This window comes from Ovis canadensis, chromosome 24 (genome assembly GCF_042477335.2).
Source record: "Ovis canadensis isolate MfBH-ARS-UI-01 breed Bighorn chromosome 24, ARS-UI_OviCan_v2, whole genome shotgun sequence".
NCBI lineage: Eukaryota > Metazoa > Chordata > Mammalia > Artiodactyla > Bovidae > Ovis > Ovis canadensis.
The window spans coordinates 30,985,654-31,003,129 of record NC_091268.1 but is presented as its reverse complement, the minus strand read 5'-3'; the positions used below and the strand labels follow the sequence as shown (position 1 = coordinate 31,003,129).

Sequence of the window (17,476 nt, the reverse complement as noted above, 5' to 3'; positions counted from 1 at the left end):
CAGGCACTGTGTTAAGGCCTTGACTTGCAATGTTTCCTCTAATCCTCCTAACTGCCCTATGAAATAGGTACCAATACTGGGTCCCTTTTAGGTGCAGACACTGAGATGCAGAAAGCTGAGGCAACACATGCCGATTCAAATGGCCCATCGGTGGTGGCAGAATCTGCAGCCAGGCTGTCTGCATCCAGGGTCTCATGGAGGCTACTGGGCAGTAGAGACCAATGAATCCGGCTGGCAGTTAGAGCCAGACAGCTGAACTGGACCGGTGATGACAAATCACAGACAGCTCAGAGCAGCCAGGATGGGTGAACGCTGCCCTTGGATGTCCACCCAGGTTTTCAGAGTCTCACAGAAGCTTCTGACTTGGGCACTCCGCCCCTTCGAGAAGGTTCCTAAGTTTGCTCATCCTTCCTGGGAGGGGAGAAGTCGTGGTTTTGGAAGCTACAGATGGAGTGGCAGATGGGAAGTGAAAGCCTATCAGAGTTGCCCAGGATAAAACCATTCATCTGCAAAATTCATATGTTTTTGTATGGGGCGACTTCATGAAAACAACAGCAAGAGGAACCAGCAGTGCCTGACGCGTGAAGCGCCTCTGGCCGTGATGCTGGCAACGCGAGTGGGTGGGAGAACTGGCAGGGGGTGGACACGGAAATGAGGGCCGTGGGAGGCGGAGGAGAGACAGACCGGCAGGCGTGGCCAGACAACCGGCCCATCAAAGCTAAGAACACGATGACTCCCTTCTCCGAACCCCCAAATGGGTGGGGCACATGGTCTGAGAAAGCATTTCTGGACCTTTCTCAGAGATCAGGAGGCTCAGCCTTGGATCCAGCCTGAGGATTCAGAGCTGATAGGTACTGAGCTAAGTGCCCAAACTCTCTAGGTTCCATGACTACAATCTGATTTCACAGAAATTGTGTTTACTTGCCAAGGGTCACCTGCGAGTGAGGTGGCAGAACTCAGAGTCTAGCCTTAAGCCATCATATGGGAGTCTGAGGACTCATCTTCTTGGATACTGAAATGCTAGAAATGCTGATCTCCTGGACCAGCTGACCTGGCTAAGTGACCAGTGCTGTTACAACTGCAACTACGGGGCCTATAGGGGGCAGCGTTGAGACTTGATGCAATTCTTCTGGGAAAGGTCATAGGCTGGCCCACCTGCCCTTGAGAGGTCCTGGTCAAATGTCACCTCCTGACTGAGGCTGACATGACCTCTGAGGCCTCCATGGGAGGTCTGGAGCTGGGGCAGTGGGAATCTTGACCTTTGAAGGGAGTGTCTGCCACACCAGCAACTGTGCTTGGCATTCTGGGGTATTTCTGAACACACTCCTTCTTTGGAAGGGAGAGGGAGAAGGCTCCAGCTCACCCTCACCTTGTACATCCCTATACTCATCTCTCCCCCTTGTTTTGTTTATTAGGTTCCAGCCATGTTTAAATGTCTCAAAGGCAAGTAGTTCATCTCCGACCCAAGTCCAGGCTGTTCTCTTTCTCAGGAACTGGAGAGTTCTCAGCTGGAGGCAGTTTTGCTCCTCCAGAAACACAGCACCTGGAGATATTTGTGGTTGCCACAAGTGGTTGGGAGTGGGAACCACTACTGGCATCTAATGGGTAGAGGCCAGGGGTGCTTCCAAATACCAGCAGTGAGCAGGGCAGCCTTACGGCAGAGAATGATCCAGCCCCAGGTCATACTGATGGGCTTCCCAGGGGGCGCGAGTGGTAAAGAACCCACTTGCCAATGCAGGAGACAGAACAGATGCGGGATCGATCCCTGGGTTGGGAAGATCCCCTGGAGGAGGGCATGGCGACTCACTGCAGTATTCTTGCCTGGAGAATCCCCATGGACCACAGAGGAGCTGGTGGGCTATGGTCCATAGTGTTACAGAATTGGACACCACTGAAGTGACTTAGCACTCATGCAATCATACTGACATTAAATTGCAAGAGAGGCTTTATCTTTTAGATATGTTTACTGAGATATTTGGGGCTTCCCAGGTGGCTCAGTGGTAAAGAACCCGCCTGCCGATGCAGGCGTTGCAGGAGACGTGGGTTCAATCCCTGAGTTGGGAAGACTCCCTGGAGAAGGACATGGCAACCCACTCCAGTATTCTTCCCTGAAGGGTCCAGTGGACAGAGGAGCCTGGTAGGCCATAGTCCATAGGGTCGCAAAGAGTTGGACATGACTGAGCATGCACGCACACACTGAAATATTTACAGATATAATCATCTGACCTCTTAGAAATGCTTCACCAGGGCTGGTGGAAGAGGATCAAGGTCTTTATTGGTATAGATACAAGATGAACTGATTATAGTTGAAACTGGGTGATGCAGGGGTCATTATACTAGTCTTGTATTCTTGTGCATGTTTGAGAATTGCCTGGATAAAACACCTTTTACAAGACTCCTTCATCTAGCTCTTCTGGAAATTCTGTGCCCAGCGCTATCATAGAAAGGAAGGCCCTCTCCTTCACCCCATCCACTTCTCCTTTTAGGCCTTTCAATAAGCGAGACGGAAAACACAGTCAAGCAAAGAGCCGCCTTCTTGATAGGAGATATAGTTCACTTTGTTGCCTTTTTTCCTCCCTTTAAAGAGATCTCCAGGGGTTTTCTTTGCTTACACCTCTTGTAAAGAGTAGATCAATGTTTGTGCAAAGGGACAGAGTGGCATCTGAATTTCTCACCGCCCCAGGGCTGCTGGTTGCTCCACCACCCGCACATAATTGTGGCTGAGTAGCCTACAGGCCCTGGGGAGGGCCCCGAGAGAAACTAGAGACCTGCAGTTTCCGTAGAAATCTACCAGTCGTAGAATGTGGGCAACCAATCATGTGTTAAAATTGGATAGGAGCCAAACAAACCCACCCATGGGATTCCAACAGCCCAGAGACGCCTGTCTGATTCTGCACAGGCTGTCACCCCACTCCCTCCCTTCTTCCACTTTGTCCTTTTCAGTTTAACACCTAGGTCAGGCCTTGGCCTTCCTCTGCTCCAAGCACGACGTGTGGTTCCCATCTTCCCTTGAGTAATGGCCAAATTCTAGACCCTCCATGATCTCACCTCAGTTTTCTCTCTGGCTTCTGTTTCTTATGACTTCACCCCCTATTCCAGCCACACTGAGCCCTGCTGTTCCTGGAACACATCAGGCATCCTCAGGGCTCAGCCCCTGTCCTGCCCTTCACTGGACCATTTTCCCTGTCTGGGCAGCTCACTCCATCACCATCTTCCATTCTTCTCTGGAAGGATGCTCCTGGCCACTCTCATTACATTTCCAGCTCCCCCCTGCTCCTGCTGCTCTCTGCCTTATTTTTCTGATGTACCATTTTAAATACTTAGTTTGCAAGTTGTCTGTTTCCCTGAATTGAATGGAAGCACCTCATGGCCAGGGGTTTCAGCCTCTGAAGCATGTTCTCAAACAGAGCTGGGAAAACCATGTACTCAAGAAATCTCTGTTGAATGAAAGAATGAGTGAATGCCCACATGATTCTCAAGCACAACGTGACCCTCATGTCGAGAGAGCTTACAGAGACAGGGAGTAAGCATCTCGGAGGCAGGAAGGCTTCTCCAGACGGGAGGCAGGTTGCTTCTGCCTCTGGCTTCCCAGACATGACAGGGGAAGCAGGACCTCAAAGCAGGCTGGCCAGGGCCGCCTTACCTGATGGGGTAGTCAGCTGCGCTGAGGTTGATGAAGAAGTCCCAGGGCCAGTCGGTCATCTCCAGGAGGTCCCGCATGCTCTGCAGGTATGTGGACAGGAGGCTGGCTCCCCCCCAGATGGTGGCCATCCTCCAGGGCGTGACACGGACGTTGCTGTACTGCCTGGCGAACTGAAGCACTTGGCGATGCAGGTAATTGGAGCGCTTTCCCAGGAGAGGAAGGGCGACATTCAGCAGTGCGGAAAACACCCCAGCCCTGCCCCTTACTCCCTCTCTGTCCCTTCCCTTCTAGGCGACAGGGCTTCTGAACTTTGCCAAGTAACTGATTCAGACCCGGGGTGTCTTTCTGCATCGTTATACAAACTTCATTATTTTTAAAGTATTACTTTAGCAATCTGAGATGCAGATTCCCTGGTCCTGACTCTGCATTACTGGTTCCCCAGGTGTAGGCTGAGGCCTGGGAGTCTGCATTTTTCTCTAAGACTGATACATATGGTCTGAGGATAACAAGCTAAGTAATATGGTTGTATCTAATATGGTTGCATCCCTGGTTCAGGAAGATCCCCTGGAGAAGAGAATGGCAACCCACTCCAGCATCCTTGCCTGGAGAATTCCATGGACAGAGAGGAGTCTGGCAGGCTGAAGTCCATGGGTCACAAAGAGTTGGATACGACAGAGTGACTAACGCTTGCGTTTAAGCCTGATGAGTATTTTGAAGGTAGACTTTCTCTACTACCCTCTGGCAGGCCTGCTAGAATCAGACTTTCGAATAGGCATCCCCTTTGCCTTCTTGACCAAAGACACAATCATGTCACATCAGCAGACCAGCAGGAACCTCTGGAACAAGATGCTCAGGGGTCAACAAGCTGGCTGCATGATTTTTTTGGAAAATAAAGTTTTATTGAAACAGTCACACACATTCATTTGTGTATGTTTTTATGGCTGCTTTCAGGCTACAGTGCCAGAGCTGATTAGCTGTGACCGAGTGTATAGCCCACAAAGCCTGAAATACTTGCCCTCTGGCCCTTGATGGGAAAAGTGGGCCCACCCCTGGGTTAGCTATCCTTATAGAGTGGCAGGCGTTGCATTGGGCAGGACCATGAGCAAAAGAGGTATGACTGACAATGTTCATTGTCATTGAAGGAAGTCTAAAGTCACAGCTGGGAGCTTTGAAACCGACACCCATGCGTGTGCGCACGCATGCGCACACACACACACACACACACACACACACCTACACAGCACTTCAAGGCCAATGGTCTGGGGGAGGCAGCTGCTCAGCCTGCAAGGCTCCCCTGAAAGGGAGGGGCAGACACACCCCCAGAGAAGTGCCGGCATGCGGCGATCAGAGGGCGGGCCTCACCTTGTCCACGTGGATGTAGTAAAAGTGGTCCTTGTGGTAGATGGCCTTGAACATGCGCTGCAGCTGCCGGGAGGCGCGGCCGTGGACCACCAGGACGAAGGCGATTCTGACTGGGTTGGCCAGCATATACTCCACTGAATCCTCATCCCACTGAATGTTCTTGTTGGCTTTGCCTGGGAAAACCAGGGAGATCACAGAGGTGGGGTGAGTTCAGCTGTCCTCAGCAGGTGTTTCTCTGATGCTTCTTCCCGGGACTATTTGAGGGGCACAATAGTCATTTTGGTCCCTGAAACTGGTTTCAACTTAACTAAGAAAGTCTTGGACCCTTACTCTGTCCTGGTAAACAGGAGTGGGGGCCCCTGAGGAGCTAAAGACATGGTTTCCATCCTCAGGGAGCCGAAGTGTACGCATCCTCCATGTGTACACTGATGGAGACACATGTACACATATTAAAGCCGGAGGAGATGAGCCACATAAGAGGTACATTTCTGAACCACAGAGGAAGGAGCAGTTAACTTCAATTTGTGAAATGTTAAGATATACATGCTGTTTTTGTTTGTCCAGAATCCACTCTCATTTCTCCTCCGAACAGCATCTATTTTGTTTTGTTTTGTTTTGAAATTGTGGAAAGAACAGATAACCTGAGAGCTACCCTCTTAACACATTTTTAAGTGTTCAGGATAGTAGTGTGGATTATAAGTGATAGCTTAGGGTGAACGGTATCGGATTCATGATCTCCGAAGAAAATTTAGCCTTGGGACCAGGGACCAGGCTTGATCACTCAAGAGCTTTCGTGCAGCAGAGTTTTATCAAAGTGAACAAAGGGCAGAGAAAGCTTCTGACATAGACATCAGAAGGCGGACAGAGAGTGGCCCCCACGCTAGTCTTGGCAAGGCCTTATATACTTTCATCAGACTCACTCCCACAACATACATCTGAAATTAACAAGATGAGAGCTAACAATAGAAAGGTCTTACCAGACCCTGGCCCATAGTATACAAATTTTAAGGTAACAAGATTAGTCAGAAGGTTAAGGAGAAACGTGTCCTTGAGCAAGATACACTGTTATATCACTAAGACAAAGCAATGTAGAAAAAAAAAATTGTCTTTTTCTCTTGAGAGCCTCAGACACCTCTCTCTCCTTGAAAGCCCCAGACCTCTTTCTCCTCCTCGGGGACCCCAGACTTCTTATCAACCTACTAGGGAATTGACTCCCTCATAAGCACAATGTTGCATAGAAGATCTCTAGAATTGATCCACCGCGCCTGGGAGAAATTTATCACCCAATATTTTCAGGGGCCTCAACCTCCCCCATTCTCTGTGTGGAAGGAGAGGGTTTCAGGGGTGGTCACAGGACTTAGGCTTGGCCAGTCAGGACACAGTAAGTAAGGTTCAGAGTTTAACCAAGCTTTTTAGCCAAGAAGACAGAATTCCAGACTGTTGTTGGAACTAGATAAGAGTCTCAAAGTCCATGAAACTTGAAGATCCTAAGAGCCATTTTATCCCCCCATGGAGAGGAAAGGCAACAGGGAGGGAAACGCTGCTGAGCGAGGGGGAGGGATAGATCCTGGTGACCCCGCTTGAGCTCCCATATCAGCCTGGGAGGAGATCAGCCACCCGTCACTGCTTATTTTTCTTTAAAAGCCCAGATCCTACACCAGATGCTCCTAGATAAGTGGTTCCAGACGTTTATCCTGGTGTGTGCATGCTTAGTCGCTTCAGTCGTGTCCAACTCTTTGCAATCCGATGGACTGCAGCCTGCCAGGCTCCTCTGTCCATGGGGTTCTCCAGGCAAGAATACTGGAGTGGGCTGCCATGCCCTTCTCCAGGGGATCTTCCCCACTCAGGGATGGAACCCGTATCTCTTGCATTGCAGGCAAATTCTTTACTACTGAGCCATTGGAGAAGCCCCCTTTATCCTGGAAGCAGCCTCAAAGATGCCTTTTATCCTTCTTTCCCTTGTAAATGCCCCAGGGGCAAGGTTTCAGGGAGGAACACGGCTTACTGGTTCAGTTCATTATAATCCCAACCAGAAATCTCCTGGCTTTCCTGAGCTGAATTTCCTTTGGGTGTAACCTGATTTCTTGCAGGTTTTAGGTCTATGAGACTCAGCACACAGCAGCTGCAGGTGTCTCTGAATACCAACTGGGAAAGCTGAGAACTCGTACTGTTCAGCCTGGAGGTCAGGAGACGGGGAGCCTGTTGGCTGTCACTGGGAAGCTGAACGGCCACCACATGAGTGTGGCTCCTTTTGTGTTGTCCCAGAGGACGGGATGGGGATGAGATGAGCGTGGGCTGTGTCCTCATCACATGATACAGACTCTACGGCCCGCGGCCCTGCCTCCCGCAGTTACGACTGCAGATCCCTGCGCCCTGACTCCCCCACCATCGACCTTGACCCTTGACTTTTGTCTTTTCCTTGAGCAAGCCTGTCTTTGCCTCAGAACCTTTCCATGGCCATTCCTGCCCCCAGGGACACCCTCTCCCTAGATCTTTGTATATTTCTTCTTGACACTAGTTCACAGGTCACAATCAGGCCACCTGCCCCCTACCAACCACATCACTCTCTTTTATCTCTACCTATTTCAATTTTGTGCATTGCATTTAACACTGTCTGGAATTACATATATATGTTTTATTGTGTGGATCCGCAACTGGAACTAAACTCCAAAAGATGAGGGACTATTTCAGAATATTTGTCACTGAATACACAACATTATTAACAATATCTGGAACATAGCTGGTTTTTGGTGAAAACAAAAGTTACAGGGGGATACATTTTAGTATGGTAACAATTACCTCTTCTTGAGCATTGAGCAGTCCTTATCATTAATTATTTCATTTAATCCTCGTAACAACCCCACAAGATAGGGCCATTACCTCTGTTTTGCAAATGAGGAAACCATAGCTTAGAGAGGCCAAGGGATTTATTTGTTCAAGGTCCCACTGCTTTAATTAAGCTGAGATTCAAACCCAGGTCTGTTTCCAAAGCTTATGCCCTTAACCAGTAATATACACTACATTACCATGCCCAGAATTTATAAACATTAATAACAATTCTGCTTAATGAAATAGCCTGTAAATTAGTTATTGCAGGTAGATAGGCTTGCACTTGAAGACTGTCAGACGTATTGCAGAGAGGGTTCCTGTGTCATGTGGGAGGTGGACTTTAGGTAGCCAATAAGGTGACATCTTTTAATTCAACCATCCATCCGTCCATTCATTCACCCATCCATTCAAATTCAACCACTCATCCAACAAACCAGTTAACTATCCACCTAGCAAAATGTTCAATGCCTATCATCCCCTCAAAACACCATCCATCCATCCATCCATCCATGCATCCACTCACCCATCATCCTCCAAGCAAACCATCCATGCATGCCCTCTTCTAACCATCTAATGATCAACTCTCTGATCCACGCAATATTAACTTAGCCTATACTGCATTAATATTGCGTGGATCAGAGAGTTGATCATTAGATGGTTGGAAGAGTGCAAACATGGATGATTTGCTTGGAGGATGATGGGTGAGTGGATGGATGGATAGATGAGAAGGTGTATCTTTATTGGCCACTTAAAGTAAGCCTCCCACATGATACAGGAATCTTCTCTGCAATGCCTCTGACAGTTCTCCAGTGCACACCTATCTACCTACAACAACTAATTCACAAGGTATCTCATTAACTAAGCAGAATTGTTATAAACATTCCCAAATGGAAGACAGAATGGCAACCCACTCCAGTATTCTTGCCTGGGGAATCCCATGGACAGAGGAGTTTGGTAGGCTGCAGTCCATAGGGTCACACAGAGTTGGACCTGACTGAAGCAGCTAAGTACACATACATTCCCATACTACGTGCCACATACTATGCTAGGTACTAGAAAAATAAAATTGGAGGAAAAACTCTTCCCTTGAGGAGCTCTCAGCCAACTAGGACACATGGAAGACACTGCTCAGTTGCTTTATGAAAGATGTGTGCCCTTCGAGGGTGGGGAAGTAGTGAACAATACGCCTGCAGAGACCGAGGAGATCTCAGAGAATTTAGCCCAAAGCTTCTGAGCCCATTTCCCCATGCTCTCCTGATGTCCTACCCTCTTTGGCTCCTGACTGTTCAATCAGGAAATTCGATCCTGGGGATAATTACCATCTTGGCTCTGGTTGAAGACAAGCTAGGCAGCAACCACAAGGTTATCCTAACCTCCCTCTAATTTTCTTTCTAAACCACTCACAAATACACTTAGGCTTTCCTGGTGGTTGTACAGAAGTGTACCTGGAAGAATCATGTCCCTTTAAACACTCACACAATAACCCATCCATTCATTCACCCATCCACCCATCCATCCAACCACCCAGAACCCTTCAACCCTCCCACTTGCCAGTTGAGGACAAAACTTTGAGCACAAAAGCATATGGGACCTGAGCCTGCTTTCACACATGGATTATGAATGGGCTAAGGAATGTGAGAATCCAAAGTAAAAAGATAAGAACATAAGAGAAAAGCTTATATTCTCTCTCCTGCAACGGCAGCCCAAAGGCAGTGCACAGGTCATGGCAGGGCCGGCTGTAACCTCTCTTCACCTCCCTCAGAGACTCTTTATCAAACAAAGGGAGGGAGGTTAAAAACAATGGCTACTCATGTCACTTTTTTCTACCTGGATTTCTTTGGGTGATGTTTCAAAGGTTTAAATGTGGTCTAGACACTGTTTCATAGGAATTCCACTCTGTAGGGGTTCCTGCTGGCCTTGATAATACTGCTCATCTCTGCCCCAGGGTTTCTGGGTAACAATGACCTGGAGCTCCTAGCAAGGGAGGCTCCTGGGGCCTTTGGGAACAGCCATGCTCTCCAGCCAGGGACGTCTCTTGCCCTGTTGTTGAATGAGTGAGCGAGTGAATCCATTCTGGAGGCAGGCGGCTCTGGGCAAGAGGAGCTGATGTCTCCTGAGTGCTGGTGCCAGGGGCTATGTGTGGGTCATTACTTGGCTCTGGGAAGAAAACACTGTCATACTCGAGACTCAGAGAGGTCAGTGTGTTTCTCAGGCCACACGGTAAGGGAGGACAGAGGCGGGAGTGTGACCCCAAATCCATCCCTGCTCCTTCCACCCACCCTCTGCTCTACTGATGAGCAGGTTATGGGAGGAAGAGTGTGAAGATGGCTGATCTCTGAAGGGACTTGAGTGTTGATGTTGAGAAAAGCCTTTTGTAATCTTTCTTTGGGAGTTTTAGAAAGCAGAGCAGATTCACAGACAGACAGACATGATCAAAGGTGCTTCCTTTCTGGAGAAGGGGAAGAAGACCCGGGGAAGCAAACACTGGCTGCAGAGCCTCCTGGGCATAAACAGTCTAAAGTCATTCTTGGGTCAGACAGTCTGGGGAGGACCGAAGAGAAGGGGGAACAAAACCCCAGAGCTCTGCATGCGTGCATGCTAAGTCACTTCAGTTGTGTCCGACTTCTTGAGACCCCATGGACTGTAGCCTGCCAGGCTCCTCTGTCCATGGAGTTCTCCAGCAAGAATATTGGAGTGGGTTGCCGTGCCCTCCTCCAGGGGATCTTCCTGAACCAGGAACCTGGGTCTCCCAAATTGCAGGCAGATTCTTTATCATCTGAGGCACCAGGAAAGCCAGCTATTCTGGGCATTAAGGGTGGGTGAGAAAGACAAAAATATCCAAAGAAAAGAGACAGAGAGATGGCATTGGGGATGAGAGGTGGAGGTGGGCACACACAAATCCAGGGAAAAGCAGAGAGAGACAGGAGGACCTCCTCCTCCCCCATATACGGGAAAGAAATATACAGAGAGACCCATGAAGAATCACGGGCACAGACAGAGACACACGGACAAAAACGGAGACAAACACACCCAGCTAGACATACACACGGAGGCAGGGGCAAGGGGGAAGCTTCTCCACCGGAAAAGCTGGATCCACTTGACCCCAGAGTGATGCAGCTAGCCTTGAAAGCAAAGGCCAACGAAAGTTCCAGAATTTCAGAATCAAAATATGCCCCCAGGCTGGAGACACTGCCTGGTCCCTTCCCCCCAGACTACTTCCATTCTTTACACACTCTCCCCTCGCCGGTCCCCTGGCCAGCCCTGTACTCTCGTGAGCCCAGAGATGAAAGAAGAGGGTGAGGCCCAGGCCTCACCCTGAGACATTCACAGGCTGGCTCCGTGACCACAATGGCAATGATCCCCACGTTGGCACATGGGAGAACCCTGAGGCATTTTGTCAAATAAACAAGAGAGCGTGAATGGGCGAGTTTTCTGCCCTGTGTTGCAACGGGGCGGGGCGGAGGGGGGGCAAGGGAGGGCAGTCAAAGGGGCCGAGGTTCATGGCACTCTGGGCCAGCTGCCAGTCACCAGCTTCTTATTTTTGCTCCACAGCCCCGGCTCCTGCATCGACCTTTCCAGCAAGCTGCTCGGACACGGGGTTGCTGAGGAGACAGGAAACCACCCCAGAGACCAGGCAGCGTGGGCCTCCTCAAGCCTGGTCACCGTTTCCGGGACTGCGGTCCTGGAAAGCTGCCGGCCTCCACCACCAGGAGTGGGATCGTCAGCGGGCTGTGGTGAGCTTCCCAGAAGGGCAGGAACGGGGAGGGGCTCTCTCCCACCCGCTAGAGGGAGTAGGGGCTGGCAGAGCCTGGCCAGAGGTGATGTGGCAACAAGTATTATAGTGTTACACATGCAGGTCCCTCGACCCAGTAATTTCACTCCTAAGAATCTATCCTGGGGGAAGAAGGCAAATATGCATGTCTCCATGTATATGGCAACCCACTCCAGTACTCTTGCCTGGAAAATCCCATGGACAGAGGATCCTGGTAGGTTACAGTCCATGGGGTCGCAAAGAGTCAGACATGACTGAGTGACTTCACGTTCTTTCTTTCTTTCCATGTATAGAGGGTTTCCCAGGTGGCGCTTGTGGTAACGAATCTGCCTGCTGATGCAGGAGACGCAGGAGACTCAGGTTCCATTCCTGGATTGGGAAACTCCTGGAGAAGGAAATAGCAATCCACTCCAGTATTCCTGCTTGGGGGCTACAGATCATGGGGTCACAAAGAGTCAAGCATGGCTGAGCACGCACACACGTCCGTGAATAGGGTGCTCTTTGTTCATCTAGCCAACTATTCAGCATCTCCTCTGGGCACACTGGACACGACAGAGTCCTCTCCTGAATCCTGCTTAGGTAAGTGGAGTAGAAAGCCAATACAAAAGTAAGCAAATACACAGAGTGAAGTAAGTCAGAAAGAGAAAAACAAATATCATATATTAACGCATATATGTGGAATCTAGAAAAACGGTGCAGGTGAACTAGCTGCAGCCTGGGAATAGAGACACAGACAGAATGGGCATGTGGACACAGCAGGGAGAAGGAAGGTGGGATGAACCGAGAGGGTGGCACTGGCGTTTATACACCACCACGGGTGAGATAGACAGCCAGCGGGAACGCACAGCACAGCACGGGGAGCCCAGCTCTGTGCTGCCCCGGATGGTGGATGGGGGAGATCCAGGAGGGAGGGGATATATGTATGCTTATAGCTGGTTTACTTTATTGTACAGCAGAAGCCAACACAACATTGTAAAGCAACTACGTGAGTGTGTGCTAAGGCACTTAAGCCATGTCCTACTCTGTGCAATCTACGGACTACAGCCCGCCAGGCTCCTCTGTCCAGGGGATTCTCTAGACAAGAATACTGGAGTGGGTTGCCTTGCCCTCCTCCAGGGGTTCTTCCCAACCCAGGGATGGAACCTGCATTTCTTATATCTCCTGCATGAGCAAGTGGGTTCTTTATCACTAGTACCACCCAGGAAACCTGTAAAGCAATGATACCCTAATTTTTAAAAAAGCAAGTAAACAGAGAATACAATTGCAAACATAGTGATATAGACTATGAAGAAAAAAATTTAAGCATGTTAAAGGGGGGCAGATTATTTGACTATGGTGGCCAAACGTAGGCTGATGTGAAGTGGATACACTTGAACAAGCTCAGAGTGAACTGAGGGGGTGAGTCATTTAATTATCACAGATGGAGGAGGATTCTGGGCAGCTGTCATAGCAAGTGCAAAGGTCCTGAGGCCTCCATCTCCATGGTGTTTATAATGGTCCCAAATAGGAATCGACCCAAAGGTCATACTTGTTGATACAGAACATTATCTATAACATATTAAGCAAAGCAGAAGTCCTTCAATGCAATCCATAACAATTAAAAGACCTGCCCCCAAACATTAACAGAAGATCCATGGTGGCATGACAGTTTTCATTTCTTCCTTATACTTTTCCGTGTTAACTACATTTTGTAAGACGGATAACTTTTATCAGCCAACCTAACAATAAAGGCGATGCTTGCTGCTGCTGCTGCTGCTAAGTCACTTCAGTTGTGTCTGACTCTGTGTGACCCCACAGACGGCAGCCCGCCAGGCTCCCCTGTTCCTCGGATTCTCCAGGCAAGAACACTGGAGTGGGTTGCCATTTCCTTCTCCAATTCATGAACGTGAAGTCACTCAGTCATGTCTGACTCTTCGCAACCCCATGGACTGCAGCCTACCAGGCTCCTCCACCCATGGGATTTTCCAGGCAAGAGTACTGGAGTGGGTTGCCATTGCCTTCTCCTAAAAGGCGATGCTTACTGATACTTCTAATACTTCTACTGTTTACTGAACATGCCAGCTATGTATTAAGCCATTTCTGTGCACGATTTTTTTTTTTACTTCCATCCAAACTTCTATGAGAAAAGGGTTATTATCTTCCTCTGATATGGCGAAGGAAGCTGAAGTTCAGAGACGTCCCGGTTAGGAGTTCGTTGAGCTGGAAATGGAGCTGGTCTGTTTTACGCAAGCCCTATTATTGCCACTATGCTCCATCAAATTGTCCTCATTTCCAAAAGATGAAAATCTCTTCCTAGAAGCCTATCAGTTGGCTTTTTTTCAGCTGCAGGACAGATAACAATGACATGTGGTCAGAGCTATGTGTGTCTTTACAGACTGAGATCCAAACGTTGCCCGGTTCCTAAAAAAAGCTATGAATTTAACAGTGTAATCAGATTCCTGTGGCATAAAACAGAAAATAAGTGGAAGAATCAGAGTGATTAGAGGCAGCAGGAGAAGCTGACTTCAGACAAATGTTAAAAAGCCACAGTTGTGGGCAGGCATATAAAGTATATTTTTGCCATGCAGGTGGGAAGGCCAAGGACAAGTGCTCACGGAGGGCTCTGCCCAGCAACTAGCTGTGCCAGCTTCAGCCTATTACCCAATTTATTGCCATGGGTCAAATAAGGGCTATGCAACCCTTGGGCTCTAAAGAGCTGCTGAAGACGAAGGTACTCTGCAAGGACCAATGCGCTGTGCAAATGTCGACATGTTGGCAATGACTATGCTTGTGGTTCCCTTTAGGGATACGATCTGGGAGGAGACAGTGAGCTACAGTGGTTAAGAGCATAGCCTCTGGTCAGGCAGATCTGTGTGACTTTGGAGCAGTTAAACCACCTCTCCAGGCCTCAGTTCTCTCATCTGTAAAATGGGTACATTATCACCACAGAGTCTGTCTCACGTGGATGTCTGTGTCCGTTAGAATAGCTATCAACACTGCCAGCATTACTGCCACCATTTCGATTTGGCTATTCAGGATCAAGTTTGTTGTAACCACTGGGCTCAGCTCCAGCACTCTACCTCAAGGCCACGTGGCCTCTCGGGGCTGTGTATACCTGGGAGCTCACTGCTGCAAATAAACACCCACACCCGGAGTCTCCCTCTGTGGCATCTGCCTCTGATCACAACTAATAACAAATGCAAAACGAAGGAGCCTCTTGACTGGAATAGTTATTCCACCAACAAAGCCCGCAATTCTATTTATGCTCTGAAGGGGCCTCTTTGAGCTGTTGCAAGGGGAGCTTTCTGACTTGGTTCCAAATTATAGGGGTGGCTGGATCTTGGGGAGAAGTGGAGATAAGACTGTGTTACAAATAGGATTGGGGTCAGGGGCGCACCCAGGCCCGTGCCCTAGGCTTGGGGCGGGCTCCACGGCTCAGAACCACTGCCAGCTCGGCCTCTTCAGAGCAAGGACTATGAAAAGACACCTCTCTGATCGTCAGTTCTTTCTCTACAAAGCGGGTTAGTCACAGGTAGCTCTATTTTTAATTTTTTGAGGAGCCTCCACACTGCTTTCCATTGTGGCTACACCATTTTGCACTCCCACCAGGCTGAATGTTGAGGACACGCACTGAGCTGAATAAACCGGTCCCAGAAAGACAAATCCAGCGTGATTCCACTCTTATGAGTGACCTCACGTGTCTAACTCATAGGATCAAAGAGGGGAAATGTGGTGGCCAGGGGCTGAGGGTTCGGGGAGTAGGGAATTACCACCCATGGGCACAGAGTTCCAGATGAACCCAATGAACTGGTGCTAGAGATCTGAGCACAATGCTGCACCTATAGCCAACAATACTGGATTGTGCGCCTAAACTGTGTTAAGAGGGTAGATCTCACGTTAAGTGTTCTAACCAAAACACGACACATTTCTTAAAAACAGAGAGGATGCCCAATCTGCCCCTGACCCCACTGGGTGGTGCTCGTGGGCGGGGCACGTTGGCACACCAGGCTGCTGCGCTGAGCAGGAGTCAGGGCTTCGGAGGAGAAAGCCTGGCAGGTTCTAGGTGCTTCCTCAGACTTGGGCCAAGGGCTTTTTTTTTCTCACTGGGAAGTTTCAATGCTGAGTTCTGGTGATTAGAACTTGAGAGAAGCCCTCTGCTCTCAAGGGATTTCGAAAAGGCCGCGGGGCCACGTGTCTGGATCCAAATCTTGCTACTGCTGTGAACCAGCCATGGCGCCGTGAGCCAGTCATTTCCCTTCCTTGGTCCCCAAGACTCTTCCAGAACAATAATGACGTCTGAGGCATACTGAGCCCTAAGCACTATGCACACATGATCTCATTACTTAATTTCCCTGAGGTCTAGGAGGCAGATACCATGATTATTACCCCCATCTCACCATGGGGGCTGGTTCTGAGGCTGCAAGGCAGTGAATAACTGATGACAAGTTACCCTCTCTGCAGAGGGCTGGATCGGAGACAAACCCATGCTTTATTCTAGCAGATGAGGAGGTAACATTTCAATAGTCTAGAACTTTAGCCTGACCACGGAATTAGCATCACTGGATACAAAACAAAGTGACAAACTTTACTTTCTTGGGCTCCAAAATCACTGCAGACAGCGGCCACAGCCATGAAATTAAAAGATGCTTGCTCTTTGGAAGCAAAGCTATGACAAACTTAGAGAGAGTATTAAAAAGCAGAGACGACACTTTGCCAACAAAGGTCTGTCTAGTCAAAACTATGGTTTTTCTGTTAGTAATGTATGGATGTGAGAGTTGGCTGAATGCTGAAGAACTGATGATTTCGAACTGTGGTGCTGGAGAAGACTCATGAGAGTCCCTTGGACATCAAGGAGATCAAACCAATCCTAAAGGCAATCAACCCTGAATATACATTGGAAGGACTGATGTTGAAGCTGAAGCTCTAGTACTTTGGCCACCTGAGGCGAACATGCAACTCACTGGAAAAGACCCTGGTGCTGGGAAAGATTGAGGGCAGGAGAAGAAGGGAGAGACAGAGGATGAGATGGTTGGATGGCATCACCATGTCCGTGACTCAATGGACATGAATTTGAGCAAACTCTGGGAGATAGTGAGGGACAGGAACGGTGAGGTCACAAAGAGTTGGACATGACTGAGTGACTGAACAACAACAACTCTCTTGAGACAGGGCTGGTTGTTGGTCCTTTCTCCCAATCTTCCTTCATTGTTCAGCTTTATCGAAGCATAATTGACATAGAAAATTTTAAGATATTTAAAGTGTACACTGGGGTGATCTGATATACATATACATTGTGAAATGATTCCCCCATCCAGTTAATTAGCATATCATCACCTCATTTATTTAGAGGGTGGAAACATTTACATTCTACTCTCTGTGACTTTCCCTCGTACAATACAGTGTTATCAGCTTAGTCTCAGATCTTATTCATCTTATTGCTACAAGGGTGTATCCTTTGACAATCTGTTCTCTTCCCTCTACCCCCAGTCCCCGGTGACCACTTTCCTACTCTCTGTTTCCAAAAGTTTAACTTTCATGAAATGATTCCATGTATAAGTGGTATCATGCAATGTTTGTGCTAGTCTGGTTTGTTTCACTCAGCACAAGGTCCTCAAGTTCCAACCATGCTGTCCCAGTGGCAAGGTGTCCTTCTCTCTTGAGGCTGAATCATCTCCCCTGTATACACCACATCAAGTTGGCTTTCTTGATAGCTGGCAGTTCCCCATGAGCCAAAGCCAAGGTTTTATATCTCCTAGCCTCCTTGTCCTGGCACAGAGCTAAGCTCAGGGGAGAAGCCCTCTGTGAATGAATGATTTAGACTGATGGATTAAACTGGACAGCTCCATCCGTTCAGGGCCTGGGGGGAGCTGAAGTGGAAGACTCATGCTTGA

General features: G+C 48.8%; 1 protein-coding gene across 1 annotated transcript in view; it reads right to left on the bottom strand.

Annotated features, from left to right (window-relative positions):
* XYLT1 (xylosyltransferase 1) overlaps positions 1-17,476 on the bottom strand; it is a 348,193-nt gene that overhangs the window by 83,111 nt on the left and 247,606 nt on the right. Inside the window, exons 4-5 of the mRNA XM_069570209.1 lie at positions 5,006-5,178; positions 3,644-3,846 (exon numbers count right to left, since the gene is read on the bottom strand). Of these exons, the coding sequence (XP_069426310.1) occupies positions 3,644-3,846; positions 5,006-5,178 (376 nt within the window). The remainder of the gene's footprint in view (positions 1-3,643; positions 3,847-5,005; positions 5,179-17,476) is intronic.